The following is a 27,652-nucleotide window of genomic DNA, read 5'->3' as shown; positions in this document are numbered from 1 at the left end:
TAGCTATGAAGTTCTCTGGAACTACTAACGGTGGTAAGAACAATGACAAACATGACAGTCCAGCCTTTGACATAACCAGATGCGACAGATACTGGAATAATTTGGAAATGTGTTGGTTATCCTAAATGGACTGTGACAGTTTAGGCTGCGAAGGGCATTTTGTAGTTGGTAGAACTGAACCTTGAATCTGCAGGTGCACCCCAACCCCAAACTTGGAAATAAGTGCACGTCATCCATGCAGACATGACACTTTTTGTGAAGTCACTGTAAGCAATTTGGTCGTCATGTTTCAGATCTATAAAGGAGGTCTTGTTACTGCCCCCACTTCACACAAGAGGCACAGACTGGGGGAAGTCACTCAGCAAAGGGTAGGCAGGAGTCAAGATTAGAAGTGAGGCCGTTTGGCTCTGTGGGTAAGCTCCTCACCCCTTTATCAGTCTATGTGTCTGTAACGCACAAACAGGATAAAACACAGATCCACTTGAGAGAAACACACAGCAGCTTATTGTGGTGAGGAAGTGAAAAGTCTGGAATTGGGCAGGAGTGTGAGACAGTGTATTTTAACAATGTACTTAAAGACTCATGGATGAATTCAGAGACAGGCTGTGCTATTTGATTTGGGATACTGAGCCATGAAGCAGCCAGTAGAGGGAGCAGTGCCTTCTGAAATGATGCTATGTGGCTATCCCCTGTAGCTCTGTGTTAATCTTCGGGGATTTTATACATGTGGTGGACACGTATGCATGTGAAGGCCGGAAGTTAACCTCAGGTGCCATCCACCTTAGTTTTTGTTTGTCTGAGGTAAGTTCTTACCATCCTGAAGCTTGCGTAAGCTTTGCTGGTTGGCTGTCAAGCCCCAGGGATCTGCCTGTCTCGAGTATTGGTTTATATCTTAGCACCATGCTTGGCTTTTTTGCATGGGCCTGGGGCTCAAACTCGGTACTCACGCTGGCACAGCAATGGGGGCTCAAACTTGGTCCTCACGCTGGCACAGCAATGGGGGCTCAAACTTGGTCCTCACGCTGGCACAGCAATGGGGGCTCAAACTCAGTCCTCACAATGGCACAGCAAGCACTTTGTCCACCGAGCTGGCTCCCCAGCGCTGGGGATTTCTTCCGCTTTCCTACGCTTCTGTCCACAAGCTGGTCATGCCCCTGTTTACACCAGTGATGCATATTCATTTCCCCCTGCTGCTGTCACACGTTCAAACTTCAGGTGACTTAGAGCAGTGTGCATGCATTACCACCGCACAGGGCTAAGGACAGCACTTTAGAGAGATCCTAGGGGAGAAGCTGTTTGCCTCTTTTCAGCTTCTAGAAGTCACCCACATCCCAGGGTTGGTGGGCCCTTCCTGTCTTCAAAGTCAGCAGTGTAACATCTTCCAGTCTCTTCACCCCTGCCTCACTGGCATTTATAGAGAGCCCTGTGGTTCTATTGGGCCCACTGGACAAACCATGTCAAGGTCCCTAATCTACTGTCTTGGGTTCTAAGAAGTAGGATGTAGACATTCAGGGCAGGTGGCATTATACCTACTATGGAATAGGGCCCTGTTTCCTAGCTGTAACGATGGCCTCCTCTACAACCGCAGCCTCCCTTCCTCCCACTGCCTCATGGACAAGGTCTCAGGGCTCCTGCACCGACCCTCCCCATGCTCCGTCTGCTTTAGTTCCCTTCTCACACCTTCAGTGGGACCCCCAAAGTGCTCCGCTCTACAAGAGGCGCTTTTCCTTCCACCTCCTCCTCCCCCCACACCCCTCCTCATACACACTAGCCCAGCCTCCCAATGGATCTCTAAAGGAGAAACACAAAGAGTTATTGCCTTTTAATTACACGTGCTATTGTAGCACTATGAGGAAGAACATTTTAAGCTTAATTGAGACCAAATGTGAAGTTAAATTAAACGAATAACTAATTAACGTAATGCTCCTGCATTAGCCCCGTGTGAGTGCAGAGGCCTGAGAGAAGACAGGTACTGAGCCTCTGGTGAACTGACTGTGCCCAGAACTGGGATGGACGGCTGGAACGGGTCGCAGAGAACCTGGCCTGGCAAGTGAGTGCGAAAGGGTACATCTGGGGAAGGGGTGGCCTCCAACCTTTGCGATTCCCCCCAGCGTATACCTGCAGCCTAAGCCCTCATTTCTGAGGCCTTGCTCTGGGCTCCCACAAATCTGCCGGCGCTTTCTAATGTCTCTCTTGTCTGCCTGGAGTGCACGTGTCTGTTCAGGCCCGGCTCCTCATGCCTCCCTCACCTAGGAAGGCTTGACAAGATTCACTTGAGCATCCACTGCCTTCCACCTCTCACTGCCTTGTCTTACAAAGCCCATGAATTCTTCCTTCAGAAGTTGTCCCGTTGAAGCTACCAGGCTCACCCCTACGGGCTGTCCATCAGGTCTGGACTGACGACTGGCGTAGCCCTCAACTTTTTGGCTTGTGTTGTTTATATTTTCCTGTTCTGTGTTAAGGGCAGCGAGTGTGACCAGCACTATCTCCTTTCACATCAGTGCTATGGTCCAATGTTATTCCTGTTCTAGATGAGGAAACAGAAAGTAGTAAATAATGAGGCTGGGAGGGGCAAGACCTTCAAGCATCCCTCCAGTGGCACTGACCTTCAAGGAATGGTAGAGAGGAGCACAGGCTTCCTTCTCTGAAACAGAATGGCACTGCCTGCCCACCCAAGACTCTACCATGGGATGGTGTCACCATCTAGTGGTGTTTAGGAGTAACATGGCTTCGCCTTAAGTTTGCACCTTCCATATAGTATTAGTTAAAATTCTTTATAGAAAGATTGCGTGACTACTGAGTAAAATACCATGTGTCGGCCCCTGCCACTTACCAGGTCTTGAATATAGGAGGTTCCTGGCTGATTGCTCCCTGCAGAATCAAAGTGAGGATCGGGCATATGAGCTTTATACTTTAACACACCGACCAACACAGCCTTCTAGTAAATGCAATGTTTGTATCTTTGGGGGCCTCTAGACTCCTGCTGTGTTGCACATGTTATCAATGTCACGAGTATGCCCTCTGGGAATGGCAGCTGTCACAGCAGCCCCAGAATACCAATCTCTCTGGTCCTGTGACACCTCTTCACTGCCCCTCATGAGCCCCACGGCTGCTGCTATGCCAGGACCCACCAAGGATAAACACAGGCACAATTGGCAAAACAAATCTGTATTGGCACTGATGGGCAGCTTAGAGGTCAGGCGGAAATGCCAGGAGTCAGCCTGGCATGTCATGATCCAGGACTCAGAGTGGAAGGAGCACGGGCATCAGAACACTAGGCAGGAGGGCGGCTGCAAGGTGGCTCCAGGCAGCTGCTCTGTAGCGGGCACTTGGCTGAGTCAAGTGTCACATTCATTTCTTGCTAAATGTGCTGCCTCTGCTCAGTGTTGAGTCATTCTCGTATCCACTGTCCTGTTCATCCCTACAGGGGAGCTGCCATGCGGTGGGCACACAGTGCTTAACACACACTGGCATTTTCGGTTGTGCCCAACGCCCCTTAGTCTTCACAGCACTGACCCAATGTCTTCATCCACTGAGGCAGCTTCAGGGTGAGGCAAGGGAGGTACGGGACTCTGAGGATGGAGATGCTCAGGAGCCAAGAGCGAGTTCCCCTCCATTCAGTACTCATGGCAGCCCCCTTGCTCCACTCTGGCCTTGGCTCTGCGAGAGCAGTGCTAATGCTTCAGAGTGGCTGCGTTACCAACAAGATCAGTGGGGGATAGAGAAGGGGGTCTTGCTTGGGGAAATACATAAAGAGCAGTTGATGGGCAAAGGGACAGAGAGGCCCAGCACCTTTGAAACAAGGTGAGAGGCCCCCATAGGCACAGATCAATTACAGAGATTATAATTTAACATGGAAGGAGATAAGGCACCTTTTCCAGGCCTTGTTCCTGGCTTGGAATTCAAACAAGTAAGAGTCTGAACAGGTCTTCCCTTCTGCTTTCAGCTCCATCCCTTCTGATTGCAGCTCCCAAAGCTCAGGCCTTAGAGTCTTCCATTTTCCCATGCTGGGTGCTCGGCAGTCCCTTCCCATAGTCTTCTGTACCCGCAGTGGCAGGGTGGTTTTGGGCTGAACTGATTGGATCAGGAGGCTTTGCCTCACCTTGTGATGGACGTTTCCGTTCTCTTGCTCATAGGGAGCACTTTGGGTGCCCTCCATGCTGCTCTTCCAATCGAGGCCTCATATTTGTTTATATCTGCATGAACAGGAGAGATGAGATGAAAGAGAAAGTAAGCCGCAGCTTAATAAGCTTCTGCCTTTCATGCGTACTGGCCATAATTAGGGTTCCCTTTAACTTCGTGGGCAGGCTCTAACAAGCCAGGATAGTATGGAAAATAAAGTGTTTCTGCCACATGTGGCCGCTTTACAAAGCATCAAACCACACGGGCCACCGTCTCTAAGAACCTCAGGACAACCCTAGCAGGCATTTGAGGGAAACATCCCCATTATATTCAGCGATGCAGAGACCGAGGAGTCCGCCAAGGTCTTAGAGCTGAGTGTGCAGAGAAACCAAGAATGTCCGGGGACTTCAGGTTCTCAGCCTCGAGCACTTTCTGCGCCCGTAAATCACTGTCCATTTCTTAATGACCTTCCAGAAAGAACCAGCCTGGGAGAGCTGCGGTGCCCAGAAAGGCCAGCTATCCCCACAAACCTGGCTTCAGTTTCAGGTTCTGGCAGGACTGGGTCCTCACTTCAAATGAGTACGCCTGCCTCTCAAGGTAGCCGAGAGGTGAGCTACAGTGCCCAAGGCTGGCCTCCAATCCAGATCGCCACATTTTCCCCCTCCATTTCTGCTTTTCTGCCTCTCCCAGGCTCCCAGGCTTCCTTCAAGCCTTGCCCGGAAGATGTAGGTGAACCGAGATAAATCATGTATGATGCCTCTTAAAGTGGAAGTACTTTCCCAGACACTGTATACGGTTACCAGGGCCCCAGGGGGTGGCTCTTCATGTATACCATCCAGCCCAGGTCCAGGCTTGGCCAACTCCTTCTTAAGAACACAGAAAGGCCCCAGGGACAGTCGCCCAGTCACCAGCACACCAGCCTCTTGCCAGCCACTGACTCAATCACTGACCTATGAACCTTCCATGTCCACCACCACCAGACACCAGGCAGAAACTACACCAGACTTAGCCGCTCTGATTGCAATTTGTTCCAGAGGCTTTGATTTCATAGTTGCCTTTGCCCACACACCCCAAGCAGAGGGGGCAGGTGACTTTGATTTCTGACATTTAGGAGGCACCTGCAGCTCAGCCTTGTTCTGTATCTCTGCCCGCTTTGCCCTACGGGTGTGTCCAAAGCCCTCTATAGCGGCTCATATCCCCTGAGAAACACTTCCCAAGCGCCATGCTCTGACTAGCTTGAATCTCCAGGAATTACTCCCAAGGAATCAGAGAATGCTGGGGCAGGGGAATCACACACAGGAGAGGACAGGATCCACATGCAACCACCATTCTGATGGCATATTAGTCAGAGTGGAGGAGAATACTCACAAACTCATAGGACTTGAGGAAAATACTATCGTGCGTGGGTTAGGACCAGACTAGAGCTACGGAGACACACGGGGACAACAGAGGAAAGGTTAGCAGGTCTGGGGTGGGATGGGAGTCCAGTAGCACATCAAGGGGCAGGAGCTGCTTCGGGGTTCCTGGGGCTTAGAATGGACCGGCACAAATGAGTACAGAGTAACTGAGCACTGGGTGGAGTCCCAGAAGTGAGGTTAGGAGCAGGGCTTCCACTGCCAGGGAACTCACCCACTGCTTCTGCTCCGGGATGCCTTCCAGGCCAGGATCTCTTTGTACACCAACCTGCAGAGGAGCTGTGGGGCGTGTAAAGCAGAGGGAGAAGACATTGTGATCTGGGCCCGGCTGAGGAAAACAGTGCTCCCCACAGGAAGGCATCCCAAGCAAAGGGCAGCTGCCATCTGCTCACCGTCTTAGAAGCCCTCGTGTTTTATGCCCCAGTTCCAGTCTGTAGACATAAAGCATTCCCCAGTGGCCATCTATGTGCCCCAAGAACGCTTACCAAGCAAGCCAGGATGTCAGCAGAGATGAGCATGTAGAAGACATTGTTCCAGCCCGTGGGGGAAATCAGCCCGGCCAGCAGGGGCCCCAGAGCCGCACCTGTACACGACAGTCTCATGAAACAGGATACATACCTTCCCTGACCACCGTGGGCAGTGCACCCAGGGGCCCACCCAAGTCAAGGCAGGGTTCAATTGGCAGGAGCCCAAACCCGGAACAAACCTATGGAGCCGGTCCCGTCGATGATGGCTGTGACCGTGGAGAGGGCCTTGGCGTTACCCTTCAGGCTCTCGTGTGTGCCCTGGGGAGACAGAGTAGGGTGGGATGAGCAGAACCCAAGCTGAGCAGAACATCGGGGTAAAAGTAGCGCTGGGAGAAAGCTAACAAGGAAGGTAGTGATGGGGGCCTGGGGTTGAAAGGAAAGAGCCCGTGGGGGGTTCTGTAGCACAGCAGACAGGAAAGGGAGAAGGGGAACTGAACTTGTAGACAGAGCCCCTGACCAAGCCCTCAGACCAGCCTGATAGCCAGAAGTAGCCCACTCACCAGGTCAGCAGAGACCGCTGTGGTGATCAGCGCATACGGGCCATTGACCAGGACCCCACAGATAATCAGCATCACTGGGAAGACAGCAGAGATGGTATTCTTAGAGATGAGGGACTGTGTGCACACAGTGTGTCCAGAGCAAGTGTGTCACAGTGTGTCACACTCCCTGGCCTTGACCCAGCACCCACTTCATGGAGCTCCCCGGGCAGAGCCTCTCTAGTGACTGTGTGGGGTTCACAGCTCCTCCTCACCTATGGAGCTGGCTATTCCATTCTGGCCAAAGTAGTTGTACAAGAACATCTGAAATAGGAAAGAGACAGTTGAAGCCCGTTTCCTCTCGCTGAGCTAGACCAGTCTGCAACAGCTGTCTGCTCTGGAAGGCTACATACCACTTGTTCTTCCCGCCATGTGCATCCAGTCTTCTCAAGTCTTTGTCCCAGGCATGCATGGTCTAACCATGGTCATCTCGAATTTCTTTTTTATTTTTTTGTTTGTTTATTTCGAGATGCGTGTCATGCAACACAGGCTGTCCTGAAACTGACTCCGTAGCTGAGGAATACCTTGAACTCCTGATTCTCCTGCCTCGACCTCCCAAACACTGGGACTACAGACATGTACCACCGGGAATGGCTCTATAATTTCCCCTTCCCCCTGTCTTCTCTGGTGTCTGTCCTCGATCTCTTTATTATTCCTTTATCAAGACATGCAGCACCTGATACCCCTCCTTTCACGGGGCCTGGTCCTCCGCTGGCTCTCACTTCTCTTTCTCCACGTGCACCCAGGAAACACACGCACGCATGTACAAAGAGACAGCTATGCATGCCAGCGCGGAGACGGACACACAGGCCTGAGGCCCCAGATATCTGATCACAAGCACATGCGCGTTGAGATTATACACGTACCATGGGAGCAGCCAAGATGAGCATGATGCAGCAAGTGGTGGCCCTGCCATTGGTGTAGTCACTGATGAGCCCTGCCGTGATGCCACCTGGAACACATGCTCACTCACACATTGTCCCTGACACAGCCACGCTGCTCCTCGTCTGCTGCCCAATTTTCCCATCACCCTGCCACATGCTGGCCTGGCCTCAAGAAAGACCATCTCTCCCTGCAGCCTTCCCCTGCACCCATCACTCCAGGAAACCAAAGCACGAAGACCACCTTTCTTAGTCCCACCCCCCCCCCCCCTCGCAGGAGCAAAAATGAGAATACACCAGGAGGTCTTTCTTCTCTGGATCCACCGCCCAGATCATGGCCCGCTGTCCCTTCTTTCTGCACCTCTGCATAGGAACAAGCAGGAAAGACAGCCAGAATAAAAAAACGGGGCCTCACCTATGATGCCACCAGCGTCAAAGAGTGTGGATAGGTCCCCAGCCTCCTTGGCACTAAAGTGAGCTATGGAAAAACACACACACAAAAAAAAACCATGATCACACAGGGAGGCTCGCAGCAAAGCTCAATACCACAGCTGGAAGAGTCTCTGTTGGACACTGATCCAGCCCAAAGAAGAAGCTGAGGACCCATGACCAAGTGATTGGCCAGGGCCAGTGTGAGTTTGCAGTAGCTTGGGATATACTCCATCAGGCTCTGAGTCCCACAATACCCTCTTCTGACCTAGACCTTTCAGAGCAAGGTACCAATCCTGGTGTGCCTCCAGCTCTTTCTCCTGGAGTATAAGGTTCTGACTGAGCTTTGGCCCAGCCAGCCATTACTTTGACCCACTCCTGACCTAGAAGCAAGCTTCATAAGTGCTCTTCCTAGGCAGGCTACAGGAATATGCTAATGCCCACAGGCACAGGAAGAGACTGGCGGTGGGAACATGGGGACCCTGGGTTTAGAAAAGGGAACATTTAGAAGCTTGACTGGTAACTCCACCCTCAAGGCTGATTCATACTCTGAAGTCAGCATTAAAGCCACCAAACAAAGGGTCACAATGCCTACAAAACTGCCCTCCTACTCTGCTGGTATCAGAGAGAGGGGCCCTCGTGTAGAGCTATGGGGCAAGCTACAGTTCAAGATCTGGTGGTGACTAATCCCAGTGGTTTCCTGGTCTCCCAGTCAAAGTCAATGTGTGTGGGGCAGGACAGCCATTGTTCCTTTTCAGAGTTGAGAAAGGGTGAAACAGCCCTGGGCGAAAGGTCCTGGGTAAGGGGTGGAGCCCTAGAATCCTGGGGGTCAGGAAAGTGGATCACACTGCTTTTCGGTGTGTTACCCCATCAGTGGAAAGCAGAGACTGAGCAGGTGGAGAGCAAACAGCCCTTCCAGCCACCGCAGTGACCTCTTCCATCCTTATGTCCTTGGGTGGTGGCACTGGAGAGTGGCCATTGCATGGGGGCAGGTCCCCCAGAGTAGCCCAGAAGACTCCAGTACAAAGACATCACTCTCATGAAGGCCCTTGGAAGAAGAGCCTTGGAGGCCATGGAGTAGGAAGGCCCCACACAGCCTCTTGCTTGAGGTGGAGGAGTTCCAGGCAGACTCCGCCCACCTTTGGGCCAAGCAGCCAATACACAGGATGGAGAAATCAGGACAGAACTTTATGCTCCTAAGGTCCAACTCAGCTCCCAGGGGGCCGGTGGCTGGAGAAAGTGCCTGGGGCTCAGCATCCTACTTACTGAAATAAGCAAGCAAATCTCCCACCCGAAGAGAGACCAGCTTTGCTTAGGTTGTTTACCAGAGTCAAACTCAGGCACGGTGCCTTCTCTGCCCCGGCAGAGACCCTGTTTCTCAGCTCTTCTTCCCCTGGGACTCACCCACATTGAAGATGTACAACGGCAGCCAGTAGAGGAAGGTGTAACTGACTAACTTGGCAAAGAGCAGACATAGCGAGAACTCGATCACACCCTGGGCAGCACAAGAGAGGACACAATGAAAAGGTGCTCGAGAGATCCCCAGTCCAGTGGAGGTCCCACCGGTGAACAGCACTACCCCATGACTGTCATCACTCCCAAACAAAGCAACCCCAAATATACACCCCATCCTAATGACTGCCTCATGCCATGTCAAGACAGCCCTCCTATACTGCCCTTCCTAAGGGGCCATCCTACAGTCTGTACAGAAATTCTCAACGCTACCCTATCCCCTGATAGCTAATGGAAACTCTAGAGAGACCCTCCTCCCTTCATCCCACAAACATCTCACCGGAATCTTGAGTGCCCCCAGAAAACTGATGGCTGCAGGCTCTGAGCCCGGCTCCTTGAAGGAGCTGGCTGCAATGTCCACATTACTCTCCCTGCAGGAATAGGGACCATTCACAGGATCCTCAGGGTTGTCCCGTTCCTTCTCCTGATCATCCTGAGCAAAGAAAAAGATCCCCCCTTGTGGGCAGGGCCACTTACCAACCTTCTCTAATGGGAAGGACGGCCCAAGTGAGAGGTAGGGGGCGCTCATCCTGGGGGAGGTGTATGTTTCTCTCTTGGGCTGGCAGGCCCACCAGGTTGTGGGCCCTCCCATGGCCAGTTCTTGTGAGGAGGGCAGGGCTAGGGCTGGAATGATCTACTCACATGGTGTTGAGGAGGGGTGCAGTCCACATCTTCTGGATCTGGGGGGTTGGGGGGACAAATACCTTTCTGAGAAGCTTGCCAATAGCTTAGCCCCTCACTTTACAGTGGGTCTAAACTAATGTAGAGTTATCCCTACATGCCCCGCATGGGCCCCAGCATTAAGGGAGCAGGCTTTCTAGGCCAGCCTGCCTCTTCTAGGAACTGTTATGACTTGCTCTTGACCTGGTAGCGATACACCTGGCCTTGCCGACTCAGGGCTGTCAGAGAATGGGAAAAAACAGTAGCCGTCTAAATGTAAGAGGCACAACACTTCAGCAGAGCGAGCACCCACTACAGACAAAACATTTAAACTACAATGTCCCTCTCTTCAGAAATCCTTGGGAGCAAATACTTTTCTCACTTTATAGATGAAAAGGGCAGTTTCAGGGTCACAGAGCTCATTACCCAATACCCTGAACAGCAACGCTCACAGAATGTCTGCTTTCTCCCACAAACGTACGGTACAGCATGGGTGTGGAAGGGTCCACTCACATTCAATAAGAAAGAGGAAAGTGATGATGCCCATGGCAGCGGTGATAACGCCAGGCACGATGAATGACAGGCCCCACTGCTGGTTCACCCAGACTCCGGCGATCAGGGAGCCCAGGATGTTACCCACAGACGTGTGGGAGTTCCAGATGCCCATGATAAATCCCCGCCTGAAGATAAGGGAAGGAAAAGGAATAAAAATGGGGGAAAATACCCCGCCCAGCCAAGCCCAGAAGACTGGCTGCTTCTAGCCTCCAGCACGTGCTGGAGATTCTCAGAGACCCCAAGGACAGTGCAGAAAAAGCTTTGGGCTGAGATCCAGTGCGTTAGCCAGTTCCCCAGGCAAGCACAGTGGGGAACTCTGAGCACGGGGAAGTCATGAACCTTTCATTCTTCTCTTTGACCCCTATCAATGTCACCCTAAACTGGAGTCTTCAACTGGGGGTGATTCTATCCCACAGGGGACATCTGGAAACATCTGGGGATTTTTAATGCCCCTGACTTGAGTTTTGCTACTGGAATCTAGTTTTGCACACTGCAAAAACATTGTGTGGGGGCATCCCCCATAACAAAGAACAGAACAGCTCAGACCAGCAGTGCTGAAGGTGAAAACAGGCCATTTTACGCAAAAGCTGGTCCAAACATTTTGCTTTTAATCAAAAAATTGAAATAAACCTGTTATGAGAAGCATGTCTGTTCTATGGGTTAAATCCTAAAGATGAGGAAAATAGCACTGCCCCTTAGCCCCAGAGATGTTTCTTCTCAGTGGGTGAGACCCGGCAAGAACACACATTTTCTAATATTTCCTCCTGAAAGTACTCGGGACACCTCCCCTGTACCCCCGGGTCCTTCCCACCCCCTCATCACACTTACTTTCCCTTTCCAAACCAGTTGCCGACACAGGTCACCACGGATGGCCAGCCTGTGGTCTGAACAAGCCCATTGCAGACCTGTAGAAGACAGGGAAGGTAAGAGTGAGCTCAACCATCCTGAGTGGAGGAGGCTGAGTGTCGTGGCTGAGGGGCGGGAAGACAGCAGGAGCCTGGGACTGAAGCAAGGAGACCACGTCCCTGTCTGCTCTGACCTGGGGATGGCCAGGGACCTCAAGGGCTCTCTCTTTGAGAGACTCGAGTGCACGTCAGACTCATACCTGGATAAGCACAAAGTACCAGAGCATGTGGATATCCCAGAAGTACCCCAGACCAAAGAGGGAGGTGAACAGGCCGCTGAGCACCATTCCAGCTGAGAGGTAGTAACGGAGGGGCAGCCGCTCCCCAAAGATTCCACTGGAGAAAAAGACAGGGGTGAGCTCCAGGTTAGCGCTATGTCCACTCTACCACCTCCCCTCCTACCCGTGTTGCCGAAGCCACTGTGGCCGTGGTGAGCAGTGGTGATCTGTGTCCTACTGCATTCCAAGACCGACCCCAGCCCTCACTTTCAAGGCTCCTCTGCTTTATCTGACACTCTTTTGACAGTTCTGCTGCCATGTCCCTCCCTGCTGGCTGACCTTTTATTTATTTTTTCAGCACATCCCCTGCTGTTTGGTTTCCGTTCCCATGTATCCCTTCATGGTTTAGTGTCATATTCAGATTGCCTTTTGGGTACCATGACTCGGACTTCCCTAAAGCAATGGAAGCTCAACACTCTAAATTCTAAATTCTCCTTTCTCCTTTCATCAAAGAGGCCTCTGAAACATCAGCAGTCTAGACGTTCAGCTTTTTAGGCGGTAAGAGCTTATAACCTTGCTATATATAACCTGTCTTGTCCACCTCAGCTTCTCCCTCACACCTAGGTAAACTCCTCTCTCAGTTCTCCCTTTCCAGAGCCTGGAGCAGGCCCTCTGCAAATGACCTTTGCGAATAGCCCTGTCTCCCGCTATTGCGTCCCTCGAAGTTCCCCTTCAGGTAACCCTGTGAAGGATCCGCCTGCACTCCAAGCTGTTCCCTACTGGTTCACTCGCACCTTCAGCCTGAGTGTCCTTCCCTACAACCATGTCCCTGGCTCTTCACACTTCAGAGCTCACCTGTAATGCCTTCCCTAAATTCCTTGTCTTCAATCCCAGCGCACTGCCTGATTACCCAGCCTTCAACCATTTTCAATCAGCTGCTAAGGGTCTTTCTACTAGGCCATGAACTCCGCCGAGGTCACATCCTGCCTTGTCCATCTGTGATTTCTGACAGCAGGCTCTGCTTCTGGGTGAGACCCACACTGGCTGTGTGATTTAGACAGCACTGGGTAGGCTCTCCTTTGGAATCTGCATGGCCAGGGCTTAGAGGACCCTGGTCCATACTCACCGATGCTTCCTGCCCACCAGCAGCAGGTGAAGGAACACTGTGGTGACCACAGTGAAGGAAGGAGGCTGGCCATGGGCTAATGACCTGGGTGGGGCCTTGGCTTCACGCCCACACCTAGGCACTATCAGCTTTCCTGCCCCAGGTCAGCAAGAGAAGCAGCAGTCTTGAAGCATCTACCCCACTCCCACCCCCACCCCCAAATGGGCACAGGCTCTGCCTTTCTCTTACCTAATAAACATGCCAATGGCATAAGCCACTAGGAAGGCGTTGTCCACAGCTCCCAATAACTCTGTGTAGTCGTCTTTGTCTAAAAGCAGATGGGAAAGACAAAAAGTTGGCTGGGTGGGTGACCCCACAGGAGCCCCTTTCTTTCTCCAGGAGGGACTGGGGAGTAGAGAGCAGCCATGTGCCCGGTTCTTACCAAATGGACTCCAGCTGCACCAGGTAGTATCGTTGGGATCGTGGGTGTCATTTTCGGGTCTCACCAGCGCCGAGCAGTTCTGGTGCAGGCGGCTCTGGAAGGCAATGGCACACATTGGTCAAGGATCATAATGTTCTCTGGAGTCCACTCGGCCCAGAGAGAAGCAAGCAAGGTGCTATTCGGTCCCAAGCGGCGCCGCTTCTCCACCTCAGTCCATGCTCCCTCCCGCCGGCACCTCCTCCAGCAGGGGTAAGGTGGCCAGAAGACACCCGTGAATGGAATCCACAGAGCCTAAGACCTCTGCCTTCTCAGCTCCCCCCACCACCAAACAACGCTGCTGTCTGGAAGGTGAAAAGGGGGATGTGTAGGAAAACATTGCAGGAGGATTGTAGGAAAGAACCACCAACAGTCGGTATCTGGCAGGTGGAGGGAACAGTCCCAGCGACCAGGGAAAGGGAACTTGGAAGGTGAAGGCCTGAGGTCTGGAACACCCAATTGCAGCCCACGTGTCTGCCAGGTCCAACATGCCCTGCAGAATGTTCGCCCTTCCCAGCCAGCCTCACCTTAACAATGCTGATGGGCTTTCTGGACATGTGATAACAGACATAGACGAGGAAGGTGATCAGCAGGATGAAGCCACGGAACCTGGAGGAAAGAGGGGCATCACAGTCTGCAGAGGCCCAGCCACTGCTCCTTCAGGGCCTTAGCACCAACGGTTTACCTTCAGGCTCTCTTCTAGACCCAAGCTCCCAGGGCAAAGGTCAAAGTGTCTACGAGCACACCTTCTTTCCAACCCTTAGCCCGTCTAGGGTCTTATTGCAGCAAGGCTGTCTCTGCGTCTGGATATGTGGAGCAACTATGGGCACAGGGAATTGAGTCATTTTCTTTTCTTTTTGTTAAATATTTATTTATTTATTTATTATGTATACAATATTCCGTTGTGTGTATGCCTGCAGGCCAGAAGAGAGCATCAGACCTCATTACAGGTGGTTGTGAGCCACCATGTGGTTGCTGGGAATTGAACTCAGGACCTTTGGAAGAGGAGGCAATGCTCTTAACTACTGAGCCATCTCTCCAGCCCTTGAGTCATTTTCTAAACGTCTGAAATGATGGGTATGGCGTAGAGTTAAAGGGGCGAGGGGTCTTTCTACAGAGTGAGGTCCAATTTCCGTTGCAGACTTGCTCCAGACTATGGGAAGAAATGGCTCAGCTGGGACAGCTGGTGACAATGACTGAGTCCTCTCCCTCATGGTCCCTGGCTCATGGTCAGTTCTGCTCCACAGAAAGGTGATGGATGGCTTCCTCTGTGACTCACACACCCCATGTGACCTCCCGGACCTACTTCTTAGCTCATGTGCTGTCCAGATGGAAAGAGCAGTCTAATCAAGAGTTGCTCCAGATGAAGGTTCTTTATTTATGGCTAGAACCTTCTATGGATGGATGGAGATAGAGACAGACCCACACTGGAGCACCGGACTGAGCTCCCAATGTCCCAATAAGGAGCAGAAGGAGGGAGAACATGAGCAAAGAAGTCAGGACCACAAGGGGTGCACCCACCCACGGAGACAGTGGGGCTGATCTATTGGGAGCTCACCAAGCCCAGCTGGACTGTGACTGAAAAAGCATGGGATAAAACTGGACTCTCTGAATATGGCGGACAATGAGGGTTGCTGAGAAGTCAAGGACAAAGGCACTGGGTTTTGATCCTACTTCATGTTCTGGCTTTGTGGGAGCCTAGCCAGTTTGGATGTTCACCTTCCTAGACCAGGATGGAGGGGGGAGGACTTTGGACTTTCCACAGGGCAGGGAACCCTGACTGCTCTTCAGACTGGAGAGGGAGGGGGAGAGGAGTGGGGGGAGGGGGCGAGAAGTGGGAGGAGGGAGAGGGAAATGGGAGGCTGGGAGGAGGCGGAAATTTTTTTTCAATAAAAAAATATATATGGATGATAAATAAGTTTCATTATATATAAAAAAAAGAGTTGCTCCAAGTTTCCACCTCGCTATAGCCACTGCACCTCCCGTGGGGCCTAGGGAGGATCCTGCAGGGCACTCCTGAGTCATTGTTTCCCCAGCAAGGCATCAGCTGAGCTGACTCAGCAACCAGGAACCAGAAGGTGTATGGAAAAACTAGACCTCAGAATGGGGTGCTGAGGGGACAGCTCAGTGGTAGAACACATGATTAGTACGCGTGAGGCCCTGATTTCTAGCCCACCAACCAACAAACTAACCTGGAAGAAAATGTCAGACGTTAGGAGAAGACTCATGCCTCTGTTCACTAAAGAGAAGGGCTGGGGAGAAGGGCGATCAGGCCCTGGAGCCCTCCTCTCCCTTGGCTCCATGAACCGAGGGCAGGCACTTGGATGCTCACCCTGCCCTATCTGGTAATCTGTTTCCAGACTCTAAACTCACTTCCCCCAAGCACGGAATTAAGCAACGTGGGCCACCGCTTGTGAAACAAAAGGTGTTTCTGCAAAAGCTTAATTGAGTTGAGCTGCCAAACCCTGCCTCACTTCGCCCTGGACTTCAGCTTCCTACCAAGACGTCAGTTTCTATTCTTTCCATGGCTCTGTGTTTTTTCTTTGAAACCTTGGATGGTGGTGCACACTTGTTGTGATAGCACGCAGGAGGCTGAGGCAGGGGGATTGGGAATCTGAGGACAGCCTGGGCTACATAATGAGACCTCATCTCAAAGCACCTCCTTGGTTACTTGTTTCTGAGGCACCTGTTTCAGTCACAGAGGTCTTCTAGGGACCAAGGAAGCTAAGGTTACCCCAGATGCCTGCCTGACCCAGTGACTGACATAAAAAAGCTTGACGAGCCGGGCGGTGGTGGCACACGCCTTTAATCCCAGCACTCAGGAGGCAGAGGCAGGCGGATCTCTGTGAGTTCGAGACCAGCCTGGTCTACAAGAGCTAGTTCCAGGACAGGCTCCAAAACCAGAGAAACGCTGTCTCAAAAAAAACAACAACAACAACAAAAAAAAAGCTTGACGATACTGAAATTTTCCAGGTCTACCATTTATATATAAGTGTATATATAATTATATATATGTTACACACACACAGCTGATTCCTAGTTCAGGGATTTCTAGAATTCTCTGTTAGAGAGAGGACTCAGCTAGCCTAGGCAAAGAGCAATGGATGGATGGGAACTTCAACCCTATAGTTAACTGGGCTGTTGCCTAATCCAGGGGAAAGCAGACAGCACTGAGTGACACCTCCCACTCACTCACCTGGTTAGTCTTCTGCTTCTGGCTTCTTCAATTGTACATGACGGTAATATCAGCCCTAACTCGCTCACTCTCATCCTAGTCCCTGGGTACCTGTGCTTTCACCTTTAAGGGCCACACAGCTCAGCTTCTGTGACTACTATCTTGACTGACACATAGAGGTGCTGGGGTCCTTGCCAGGATATGTGGCCACAGTCACAACTTATCAGATCCTTTCTGGTGCTGAACGACCTTTGGGAACTCAAGTCCCACTGTTTCCCCTGAGAGCCCAGCAGTGATGGCTGCTCAATTACAGACCCTACTGTTACCTGGGTGGTGTGGGAGGTCCTTCTGTCTATGTGTTGCTTTTATTGGTTAATGAATAAAGAAACTGCCTTGGTCTATAGCAAGGCAGAACTTAGCTAGACGGGGAAAGCTAAACTGAATGCTGGGAGAAAGAAGGCAGAGTGAAAGAGAAGCCATGTAGCCCCGCTGGAGACAGATGCTGGAACTTTAGTCATGGCAATACACAGATTAATAGAAATGGGTTAAAGTGATAAGAGCTAGCCAATAAAAAGCTAGAGCTAATAGGCCAAGCAGTGTTGCAAATAATATGGTTTCTGTGTGATTATTTCTGGTGTCTGGGTGGCCAGGAAATGAACAAGCAGCCTCCTACAACACATGGAAAGTAAGGCTGCAACCTCAGTAGACACTCTAGATGCCTCATGAGATGGATGGAACCAAAGCGGCACTAGAGGAACAAACCAGCTGTCCGAATCCTTCCCCTTCACCTTGACCCCAGTGTCCACACTACTTTTCTCCCGAGGAAGGTCCAGCCCATCTTTTCCATCTGAGTTCCCAGGTGTTCAATCCTTCTCTGCTCAATGCCTCTTTCATCCAGAGTTTCATTCCTCCCGACCACGGGTAGGAAAAGCCATTGCAGAGAAGAGACATATCCATGCCCAAACCTAACACCCTGATGTTCTTAGAAGAAAACAAGACTGCTTCTGCATCCATCCAAGCGCCTACCACGTCACAGGCACCACATCAAGGAACTGACAACTGCAAGAGAAATGAAAAGGAAGACCCTGCTTTCTGGACTTCACGGGTCAGTGGGGGAAACAGACAGAGAGGAGGGGACTGTGCCATAAAGCAGGAAGCCTTGTGTGACAATGGAGTACAGGCGGACACGAAACCATCGGGATGGAAGTGGTGTCAGGCAAATGAGCTGTGGTTTCAAAATCATGCAGGAGATGGCTAAGTCAACCAAGGCTTGGCAGGAGGATGTGCCAGGGAGCAAACACTGGGAAAGGTGCAGAGGTGTGAAATAACAGTGCTGGGGCTGGAGAGTTGGCTCAGAGGTTAAGAGCACTGACTGCTCTTCCAGAGGTCCTGATTTCAATTCCCAGCAACCACATGGTGGCTCACAGCCATCTATAATGAGATCTAGTGCCCTCTTCTGGCATGCAAGCATACATATAGACAGGACATCGTATACATAATAAATAAATCTTTAAAAAAAAAATAACAGTGCTGACTTGGGAACACTGCATGGCTTCAGATATCTGGAAGGGGAGACCGAGTCAAGCAGAGAAGGAAAAGTGGCTGAATGAGGTAGGGCCTAGGCCAGGTAGGGCCCTGTGTGCCAAGAAGTCGAGTTTGGGCTCTCTCTTGAGGAGGATTCAAAGCCATCAGAAGGGCTGGGCTTCCCTAGGCAACGGTGCTGTGGACATGAGCCAGGTCCCCATGTGGGCTTCCTCACCACAAGATGGTGCCAGCCCATGCCTTCCCATCCTGTCAGCCTCACAGGATGCCCTCGATTTCAAGCTCATGTCTATAGGGACAAAAAGTAAGGACTTAGAACCAGGCAAAGATAGCTCTCGTCCCCAAACCTGTTTACTCCTCTGAGAAGTACTTCTTCCACCTTGTTCCCGGAACTGCTGACAGGTGTTCACTACAGATCTTACAGCATTCCCGACTCCCAGAGGATGCTTAAAAATGGCTGATACTGTTTTAGATTAGCTCATGAAGAAGAGCAGGAAGGACTAGAGGCAGCTCTTGCTATTATTACCAGGGGATTTCTGGGCCTTTATTTGCCTGACAGAACTTAGGAGGCCATCAGTCCCTCCTCCCTACCTCTCCAGGATACCTACCTGGGTCTCCTAAGACACTAAGACCTGGGGTTGCTTGTGCCCTGCCTTGCTTAGGGTGGGTGGGAGAGAGTCTGCAACCATACAGGGAAGCTGGGTAGCTGAGGTCTACTGGGGGGCAGACAGGAGATCAACCAGTCCACACTGGCATCTGATCTGTGATTTTTATTTTCAAACCTGCCCAGCCTATAACCCCACCTCCAACAAAATAACCGGACCTCTAATTCAGCGGGAAGGACAGGACCTTTGAGAGTCAGGGCTCCTCGGCTTGTTGCCTGGTGTTAGCCTGGCACTGGTCTCCTCTGGGACTTCCTGCCTGGCCTCCGAAGGGTGGAAGGTTAAGCTCCAAGTCACAACACTGACTGGGCCCCAGCCTACTTGGAGCCAGGCCTCCTACTAGCCAGGCTCCTTTCAGGTATTCATGAAAGGGCCCCAGGTGCTGTCATTCAAAGAGGCCCAGAAACAGGAGGTTTAAGGGTGGAGCTAGACTTGAGGCTGCAGAACTCAGGCCCGTTCACAGGCCAGACAGCTGAGGACTCTGGGCAGGGTAGGACCTGTAGGTTTCACTTCTCATAACTCCTTCCCTCGCAACCGAGAAGCCCCACAGGGGACGCAGGGAGAAGACTTGCAGAGTCACGAGGCAGAAGATGGCCGTCCTGGTGTAGAACTGGGCAGGGAAAGCAGGCCAGGGGCCAAGGAACATAGACCACTCCATGTGGGGGTAGCTGCCCCATGACCTTCTAAGGCTTTTTTTGTGTAGGGGGGTGGCACTTCTTAGAGTCCCACCTCCTCTACCACCAGACAGTGGTTACTGAATAACCAAGTCAGATAGAGTGGGACCAGCTATCTCTTAATTATTAGCTGACAACCCAATTCTTTCCCAGGACCTTGATAATAGCTTTATCAACTTCATTAAGACTTTGCACTAAGAGTGATTCTGGGCTAGGAACAGAGAACAAGGTGTCCCACGGTAGCAGGAGATAATGAACAAACACCACCCTTAATTAATTATTCTCCTCACAATCACCGCAAGCCAACAAGACCCCAAGAGCAGCCTCTGATCTCGGGAGAGGTGGAAACGGCCCCTCTCCTCTCTCATCACTGCTCCCCGCCTCCTCCTTTGTTACATAGCTACTTCTCTGACAGCCCCGACCATGACTTAGAGATGACAAGGCTTCCATTACCACCCCTACTTCAACCCGGGACAGCCCCGAAGATCAACACCAGGAGGTGGCTGCGGGTGACCTTGGTGCTCTCCCAGAGGAAATGAACCTGGTGACCTGTTCTTGGGTGTGCCTGTTCTGGGGACAGTAGTTCTGGAGAGGAGTGAGGGCTGAGTACAATAATAACCAGACCAGGGTCAATGAGGACGGTGCCACCCTCACGCTCCCTCAAGCCCTCCGCCAATACTGGGAGATGTCCTAGTGGGGAAGGGCCAGGCAAGAACGGATGTCCAAGGGCAGAGTCCTTTGTCATGCCTGCAGTGTACGAGAGTGAGCAGGGTCAGGTCAGGCTGGAGAAAGCTTTCATGGGACAGGGAGCAGGCCCATGGAATCCCATGCCTCTTGTCCTCCTCCTCTGTTTGGGTCTGAGTTACTGCTCTGAGAAATGGAAATGACCTAGGGCTCTGCTGGCTAACAGGAGAAAGCACCACTCTTCAGAACAATGGCTGCTCGCACAACAGGGGCGGGGCTGTGCTGAGGACCACATCCTTCCAGGACCCCCAGGAGGCCTGGCCTGAGCCTCACCCTCGCTGTCTCCTGAGTACGCCTAAGCTAGAGGTTAGAGGGCGGTGACACCAGCGTCCGCACCACACACGCCAACTTAGTGACAGTCAGCTGGCGGTGGGGTCTGGCTTCGGGGCTCTACCCCTATTTGGCCAGCTCTTCTAAAGCCTACAACTTGCTCCCTTCAAAACCTTCCAGCTGGCCTAAGTGATACCTTGTGCTGTAGATTCTAGCCCCGTCCATTCACTCTTTCTGAGCACTCGGGGCTCCCCTTGTTGGCTTTCTTCTCAAATATATATTCTTTTTTTCCAAAAAGAAAAAAGATCATCGCCTTAACCATAAATTTCATCTGGAATGTTCTGACTTCCTGTGGCTACTAGACAGTGGTTTCTTGTCCCTGATCCAGCATTCAATCCCAGCTAGAACGGGACTAGAAGCACGGCATTCGCATAGCTGATTGCAGACCCAAGGCAGCTTTTGTGCTTTGTGCTGGGATTTCTTTGGGACTGCCTGACTCTGACCTCACTGAGCACTGGCCACAGCTTGACTGAGAAGGGTCTCCACCCAGGTACACAGACAACTCCATGCCGCCTCCTGGCCCCCTCGAGCGTTCCTCACAGCTTGAGCAGACTGGCAATGCTCGGAGCGGTGGGGGTTGGGCACGCTGCTCAGTCCTTTAAGGAGGGAAAGAGGAAACACCCGGGAGAAAAGGGGAAGCCCAGAAAGCAGCTGCTGTGAGCTGCACTAATAAAGACGCGGGGGATGGGCCTCAGGCTCACGCGGCGCTGGGTGACAGGAAGGGGGTTAGACTCCAGCATTTCGGGGATCACTCCTTTTTCAGGGCACGTGGCTCTAGCCTTCACAGCTCTCCCTAAGCAGTTCCTTCTGCTGTCCTTATCGAGCACCTCTTGGCAGGAGCCAGGAAAATAAGACGAAGGACAGGAACCATCTGGGACTCAGATCTGATTTCGGCCCTCTGGCTACAGAATAGGGAAAAGGACATCAGACACAAGCCAAAAGAAGCTGAGCCTTTATTTCTGGTTCTGCTAACTTACTGTTACGGTCACTTTGGAGCAACTTGTTTAACCTCTCAAGGCTCAGTGTTATTGTTAAAATAAAAGAGTAAACGACCACACAAGATCCTCACAAGGACTAACAAATACACTGGGCCCACATGTATCTGACACAGGCCGCAGCCCTCGGTGTGTGTTTGAAGATTTTTCTGCTCTCTCTTCCTCACCAACCCCACAGCACAGAGCCATCTACCAGCCCTTTCCTTGTCCAGCTCCCAAGAGAAGAAGATGAAGGAATGGGGCGAACACAAACAGTGTGGGAGTCGAGCTCTCGCTCCCGCTCCTGCCAAAGCTATCTCCTCCACACCCATTCCTGCTCATCCAGCCCTCCTCCAGGTCCCCAGTGAGTTTCTCCTCCTCACCCAGCCCTGTACGCCCTGGCCACAGTCATCTCTCTGGAAAGATGCCCGTGCAGACATCAACACCAGGCAGGCCCAGGGCTACAGACCCTCTGGGGGTTGGGTGGCTCAGGAACACCACGAACTGTCTGTCTGCTCAGTCCTGACAGGGGATGGAGTAACGCCCACTGGATAGAAACTCCACAGACTCCGTCATCAGCCTCCACACACCTGGTGCCACCTGCTCACAACCCCACTCCAGGCTCTGCGTTCTAGCAAACTCTGCTCCTGCTGGCTGGAGTACCACACAGCCAGTCCACAGACAAAGGCTGCCCGATTCACTGAGTGCTTTAAAAAGCATTCCATTTGCATATACATAGTAAAGATAAAGATGCTATCAACTTGGGGGGGGGAACATGGGAGGGGTTGGAGGAAGGGAAAGTGATAATTTCAGTTAAACTTTTTTTTTTTTACACTACCCCTCTCCCCCAGGGTTTCTCTGTGTAAGAGCCCTGGTATTCCTGGAACTCACTTTGTAGACCAGGCTGAGCTCTAACTCACAGAGATCTGCTTGCCTCTGCTTCCGGAGTGCTGGGATCAAAGGTGTGTGCCACCACCGCCCCAGCTAAAAATATTTTTTTTCAAAAAGAAATAAGTAAATGTAAAAAATCAAACTTCTCATTTAGTCTCAATATCCTGAGATATGAGGGTGGTCATTTTCCTTGTATAGTTAAGGAAATGTAGCCTCATAGAGATTGATTTGTCTAAAGTCAAATGACAATGTGGGTTTTATTTTCCACCCACATGATCATCAGGAGTACAGGAGGAAGACCAAAGGCTTGGGAGTTGGATTAACCCAGAATCAACTCCAGTACAGTCATCTGCCAGCAACACAATGTTTGTCAAGCCACATGGTTTTCTGTGTCTCCGTTTACCAGTATGTCCCATGGGAGAACTAACCTTTCATTAAAAAAAAAAAAGACAAATTAATATTACCCAGTACAAAGTAGTACCTACAGAAAGCTTGCAGAACAACAGTCAATGGTTAAGCTTCTGGGCTAAACACAAGCCTAGCCCCCACTCAAATCTCTCCATGTGACCGCTGCGGCAACCTTAGGAGTAGGCTTTGCTGCTCTCCTTATTTCTCAGGGGAAGGGTTCAAGACCACCGGCTGCTATCTTCAGTCTCTGTCGATGCTCTCCTTAGGGCAATGTGAAAGTAGCGTGTGACAGGGTTCATTTCTAATATTCTTTCACACTGTGAGTCCTTATCCTGTGGTCTCCGTCTCGACTCATGTTTTGTTTAGCACAGGAAATGTGCACGTGTTAACACCCATTTGCTGTGATCCTCAGTAACAGAGGAGACAGAGAGAACCACCACGGTTGCATGCGTCCTGCGTGCCAAGCAATGTCTACCTCTAATCTCAAAACTTCATGTATCAGACATACTCCAGGAGGTAGCTTTCTTCAAAATCAATTCAACTGACCTCTAAAAGACACAGACCATTTGAACCACATCACCCTTTGACACTCAGTGCATGCAGCACTCCTTCTAACATTGCTAACTCGGGAGTGGGCATGTAGCTCGGTAGCAGAGCCCTTGCCTGGCATACATGAGGGCCTGGGTTCCAGCCTTCAGGTTACACAAACAAACGAATGAATAGAACAAAGTAAAAAAAAAAAAAGATTGATGACTGCTGTGTCCACAGCACCTCTCCAGATCTACCATTAATTCCAACAAGGTGGGGCGACGTCTTCATTTCCTCTGCGAGCCCCAGACTTTTGTATAACATCTTCATAGCAGAACTATGCTTAGGGTCATGGGGGAGCATCTAAACTCACACTCTTCAGGAAAGATGGAAGAGCCTCCATCAGCCGCAGAAGCTGAGCATATTTACCTGAGCTGTCAGACATTCCATCTGGAACCTCCTAGCTTCTACTGGTGAGAAAAAAGAGGCCCCCAAAAGTCAAACTCACAGCACACAGTGGTAATAGGATTCCTAGACCACTTGGAGATGTTAGAATTTTGGAGACTATGGCAGCTAGAGTCGCACTTCAAGAAGTGTGCAAGGGGGACGGAGGGTTTAGTTCAGTTGGAACAGTGCTTGCCTAGCATGCACAGGGCTCTGGGCTTCCGTCCCTAGTACCACGCAAACCACAGTGGTGGAATACAGGCGTAATCACGGCTCTAAGAAGGGTAAGGCAGGAAGATCAGAAATTCAAGGTCATCTTTGGCTACATAAGTGGTTCAAGGCCAGTGTGTGCTAGAGATCTTGTTTTTAACAGACAGTGTACAGTGATGTGTGTGTAGAAGGCTGTACTGTGCGCATTCCTGTGCTGAGAGGCTGACGTGGGACAGACTCTTCCCCACGATTCACCCTCACAGGGTTAAGGAGCAGCTCAGTGGTAGAGCATCTGACAGGCATAGTTATAAGAAAGGCTTTGTGGAGGGGAGTGTGGTTTGCCTGGGACTGTAGTAGATTCCAGAAGAAGTCTGAAAAGAAACAGTTAGTGTGTTAAGATCGTGCAGAGCAGGCTCAGGTTTAATGACTTGTCTCACAGAACTCTGAAAATCAGGTTCCTGGGAAAACCACCTAGATTTGGTCTTTCACGTTTTAGAAAGAGAAGCGCTGAGATTAGCAAGGCTTGTCATACCAATATCATCAGTTAGTGTTAGAATCGTGGGGGAAATCGGAAGAGGTAATAACTAGTTTTGTCTACATTAAACATAGAGATAAAATGCTATCATTTGATATTATTTCTGTATTAGGTGTATGAAGGTGTTTGCCTGCATGTTTGTGCACCACTTGCCTGCCTGGGTCCCCCAACTCAGAATTTTTTGTGTTGTATCTCTTCTTAAGGTTTTTCCTCTCTAAAAATTGTGTTTGTTTGTTTTTATAAGTTGAACACTTACTCTTCTGATAGTCCCACTAGGACAACTTTAAGTACACACTAGTGAATGGTCAGGAGACTTCTTTCTGGAGAAGCTGAATTGCAGGAATTGCTAAGCCAAGATGTGAAGGACCAGCACTAATAGCGCAGGAGTAAGTGAATTGCTGTGGCCGTCGCTTATGCTTGCTTGAAATGTTATTCTAGCTCTCCATTTTCAGGACAACCGTAGAAGGAAGACCTTTTTCTTTCCTCTCAAGTGATCCATAACCCACAGCAATTTAATAGGCATTGTATTTTTTTGTAAACCGAAATGTAGAAACTCTGATTCTTCTTGTTTTACAGGGCAATGTGGCTATTTGTAAAGCTTCCATAAGAATCTCTTCTTTCTTTTTAATAAGAACAGATTTAGAAGAGCTGGTTATGTAATTAAGGCCTTGACTGGATACTGTCTTCAATAAGGATGAATATGTAATAGTAACTATATTATACCCTTAGAAGAAACTGAGGCTTACTGTATGGAGTCAATACCCAAGGAAATGGTTTTCTGAGTTCCTGGTCTTCACAGGCAGAAGAAAGTTGCTTGGTTTTTTGGGTCTAAAAGCCTTAGGATATTTAGGGGACCCAGCAAAAGAAGGATCTGCCCAAATTTAAAGATACAGCAGGTAAAACGTGGTAAAGACAGTTCTTGGCATCTCAAGGCAATAAATAGTAAAATGACTATGAAAACCCGACAATGCTAGACTACCTATGGGAGACTGGAGCAAGGCTCAGTCAAGCAAGGTGCTTGCTGCACAAACTGAGCGTTATTCTCAGTGCCCACATTAAAGGCCTGGCACAGTGGTGGCTGCGTCTGTGTTCCCAGGGTGGAAGGCAGAGACAGGTGAGAGCTACCTAAAGCTCCATGGAGCTGAGTGTCAAGTTCTGGGTCCCAGTGAGAAACCCTGTCTCAAAGAATAAGGTGGGCTGCCTTCTGAAGGACACCTGAGGTTGACCTCTAACTTCCACAGGGACACACATGCACCACCTACTGAAGGAAAACTACATACACGCATACACATTAAATTATTTTTTAAAGGCTCCTTATGAAAACTTCTAGCAACACAAATTTAGCATGACCTACCTGGTTAATTAATGCTTTGGCTGTACATGGGCAAACAATGAGATTGAATCTAAGGAGATCCACTTTATTGTGTGATCAAAAATTTTTAGATATTAAAAAAGCTGAAATGGAGCCTATAGCGAAAACAACAGTGTCGAGGAGAGGCCACTCTCCAGGCTCTCTGCGTCTGGTTTTAGTTTCCCTAGACACTGAACTGTTTTATTCTCTGAAGTGGTAGCTAACCAGGTAAGTCTTGTAAAATACGTTTTCTAGTGAAATGGCATCGAGTCTTAATGTCTAAACGAGTTTATTTGTACTATGCTTTCAAAAACTATGGTAAATATACATAGCAAAAACAAGTTATTTCAATCACCCTTAAATTTAAAGTCAGAAGCGGCAAGCATATTCACGTTGTACAACCATGGCTGCTATCCACATCCACTAAACAGCAACTCTTCACTCCTCTCTCTCTCAATTCTCTGTCCTGCCAATTATGACATCTTCTTGTTCCTTCATTATGATGGGAGGGAGGTGGACTCTCTAACTCAGGCTCATGCTAAAGTCCTTATCAGAGTCGTTTTATATCTTTCTGAAAACACACAACTGTTTAATAGTTCCAAATTTAGAAAGGACCGGATAAACCATCTAAGGGATATTGTATGTGATGATTAGCCTGACTGAGAGGGCTGGAAACCAAACACCTTTAAAACCAGGCCAAATGGATCACACTCTAAACATCTGCCCAATCTGTGTTAGGTTTTATAGTTTATAAACGATGGCAACCAACAAAATATTTTTAGCCCCCCAGTTGCTGCTCTTCCCCTCGCCCCTCTGGCCGCAGAGGGGCACTCTGATGGAGAGTGGCCAAAGCCTTTTCTCCCAGCAGATGGGCGACCTTGCGGTCTTGGGGACAGCGCTGTGAAAGCCAGCTCACGCTTTGAAGGGTGACCACCCAGTGTTGGGGGAGCTGCAGCTCTACCCCCAGAGACCTACCCTAGCTAGGCATCCCTGAGACTGGAACGGTGCCCCCAGGCAGGCTTCCAGAACCAGTGATTTCTGGCTTCTGTTACCTAATCCAATCAATAAAATAAACCAAAATGGGACCAAAGATCCCTGGCCACCTTTCTCTTCTACACTCCCTGGCCTCGGTTTCCCACAGGCAAATCCAGATCCCCTAAGTGTTACATTAAGAGTTGGAGGTACTCTACAGGTACCCGCCTGTGCGCCTGTGTTTGCAGATGCGGGTGACAAACCGGAAGGATGAAGACTCTTAGACAGCCTGTTCTTCACCAGGGTCATACATTAGTCTGGGCTGATGTGGAATTAACAGATCTTTGTTACTAACCGTCCATGCCTGCGCCACTGAAGGAGCCCGGGCTTGAAAGAGCTAGAACCTCCTCCCCCACCCCAGGGACAAGCAGAGACATCAGCCGCCCGCCGGAGTGCGTCTCTGAGCGTCCCAGCAGCTTCCCTCTCCAGCCCTGCTCACCAGCTGTCCCTAGAGAAGGCACGGAGGAACCAGACACCCGGAGCCAAGGAAGACCGCATCTTGCGTGGCCGGTACCGGAGCTGGGAGGACGGAGGGCACAAAGCCGGCGCGAGTCCCCGCCACGGTCTACTGTTGTTTAAATGCCCCGCCGGCTGGCCCGCCCCAGCCAGGGTCCCCGCCCCTTGCACCTGACCTCCCTGCCCTCTGGGTAGCGCCTACGGCCAATCCCGGCAATCCCTCAAAGTTCGTTCGTTAGCAACTGTTTTCTGTGCACCACCATCTGTTTTCTCGAACTTTTTCTCCGTGTCAGAGACCGATTGTCTGAGTTTCCTGGGGCTCCCCTTTCTGGTCTGTGCTTTTCCGTTTCAGT

The 27,652-nt window shown here is 50.7% G+C and overlaps 1 protein-coding gene across 2 annotated transcripts; it reads right to left on the bottom strand.

Moving 5' to 3' along the window:
* Positions 1-3,152: 3,152 nt before the first annotated feature.
* Positions 3,153-27,652, bottom strand: Slc37a2 (solute carrier family 37 member 2). Of its 2 annotated transcripts, XM_075966360.1 has the most exons (19): positions 27,283-27,453; positions 13,871-13,952; positions 13,308-13,401; positions 13,115-13,193; positions 11,743-11,878; positions 11,466-11,542; positions 10,596-10,762; positions 10,065-10,102; positions 9,703-9,855; positions 9,315-9,405; positions 7,897-7,959; positions 7,467-7,552; positions 6,816-6,864; positions 6,565-6,638; positions 6,244-6,322; positions 6,023-6,120; positions 5,752-5,816; positions 5,491-5,546; positions 4,059-4,196 (listed from the first exon to the last, which is right to left on the bottom strand). In XM_075966360.1, exons 1-18 carry the CDS (start codon positions 27,339-27,341, stop codon positions 5,516-5,518), a joined length of 1,521 nt encoding a protein of 506 aa, XP_075822475.1. In that variant the 5' UTR covers positions 27,342-27,453; the 3' UTR covers positions 4,059-4,196; positions 5,491-5,515. The 2 variants fall into 2 exon arrangements, with proteins under 2 accessions (XP_075822476.1, XP_075822475.1); XM_075966361.1 differs by lacking the exon at positions 5,491-5,546 and having other exon boundaries at positions 3,153-4,196; positions 27,283-27,652.

Source organism: Microtus pennsylvanicus, chromosome 3 (assembly GCF_037038515.1).
Source record: "Microtus pennsylvanicus isolate mMicPen1 chromosome 3, mMicPen1.hap1, whole genome shotgun sequence".
In the NCBI taxonomy this organism is placed as follows: domain Eukaryota; kingdom Metazoa; phylum Chordata; class Mammalia; order Rodentia; family Cricetidae; genus Microtus; species Microtus pennsylvanicus.
This window is presented reverse-complemented; position numbering and strand designations above follow the sequence as displayed.

Excerpts from the sequence above, each read along its gene's own strand:
- Slc37a2 (XM_075966360.1), bottom strand. The coding sequence starts at position 27,341 with ATGCGGTCTTCCTTGGCTCCGGGTGTCTGGTTCCTCCGTGCCTTCTCT. Across the intron at positions 6,323-6,564 it reads CAGCGGTCTCTGCTGACCTG|GGCACACACGAGAGCCTGAA; the intron begins GTGAGTGGGCTA and ends CTGTCTCCCCAG. Across the intron at positions 5,547-5,751 it reads TCCCGGAGCAGAAGCAGTGG|CTCTAGTCTGGTCCTAACCC; the intron begins GTGAGTTCCCTG and ends GTGTCTCCGTAG.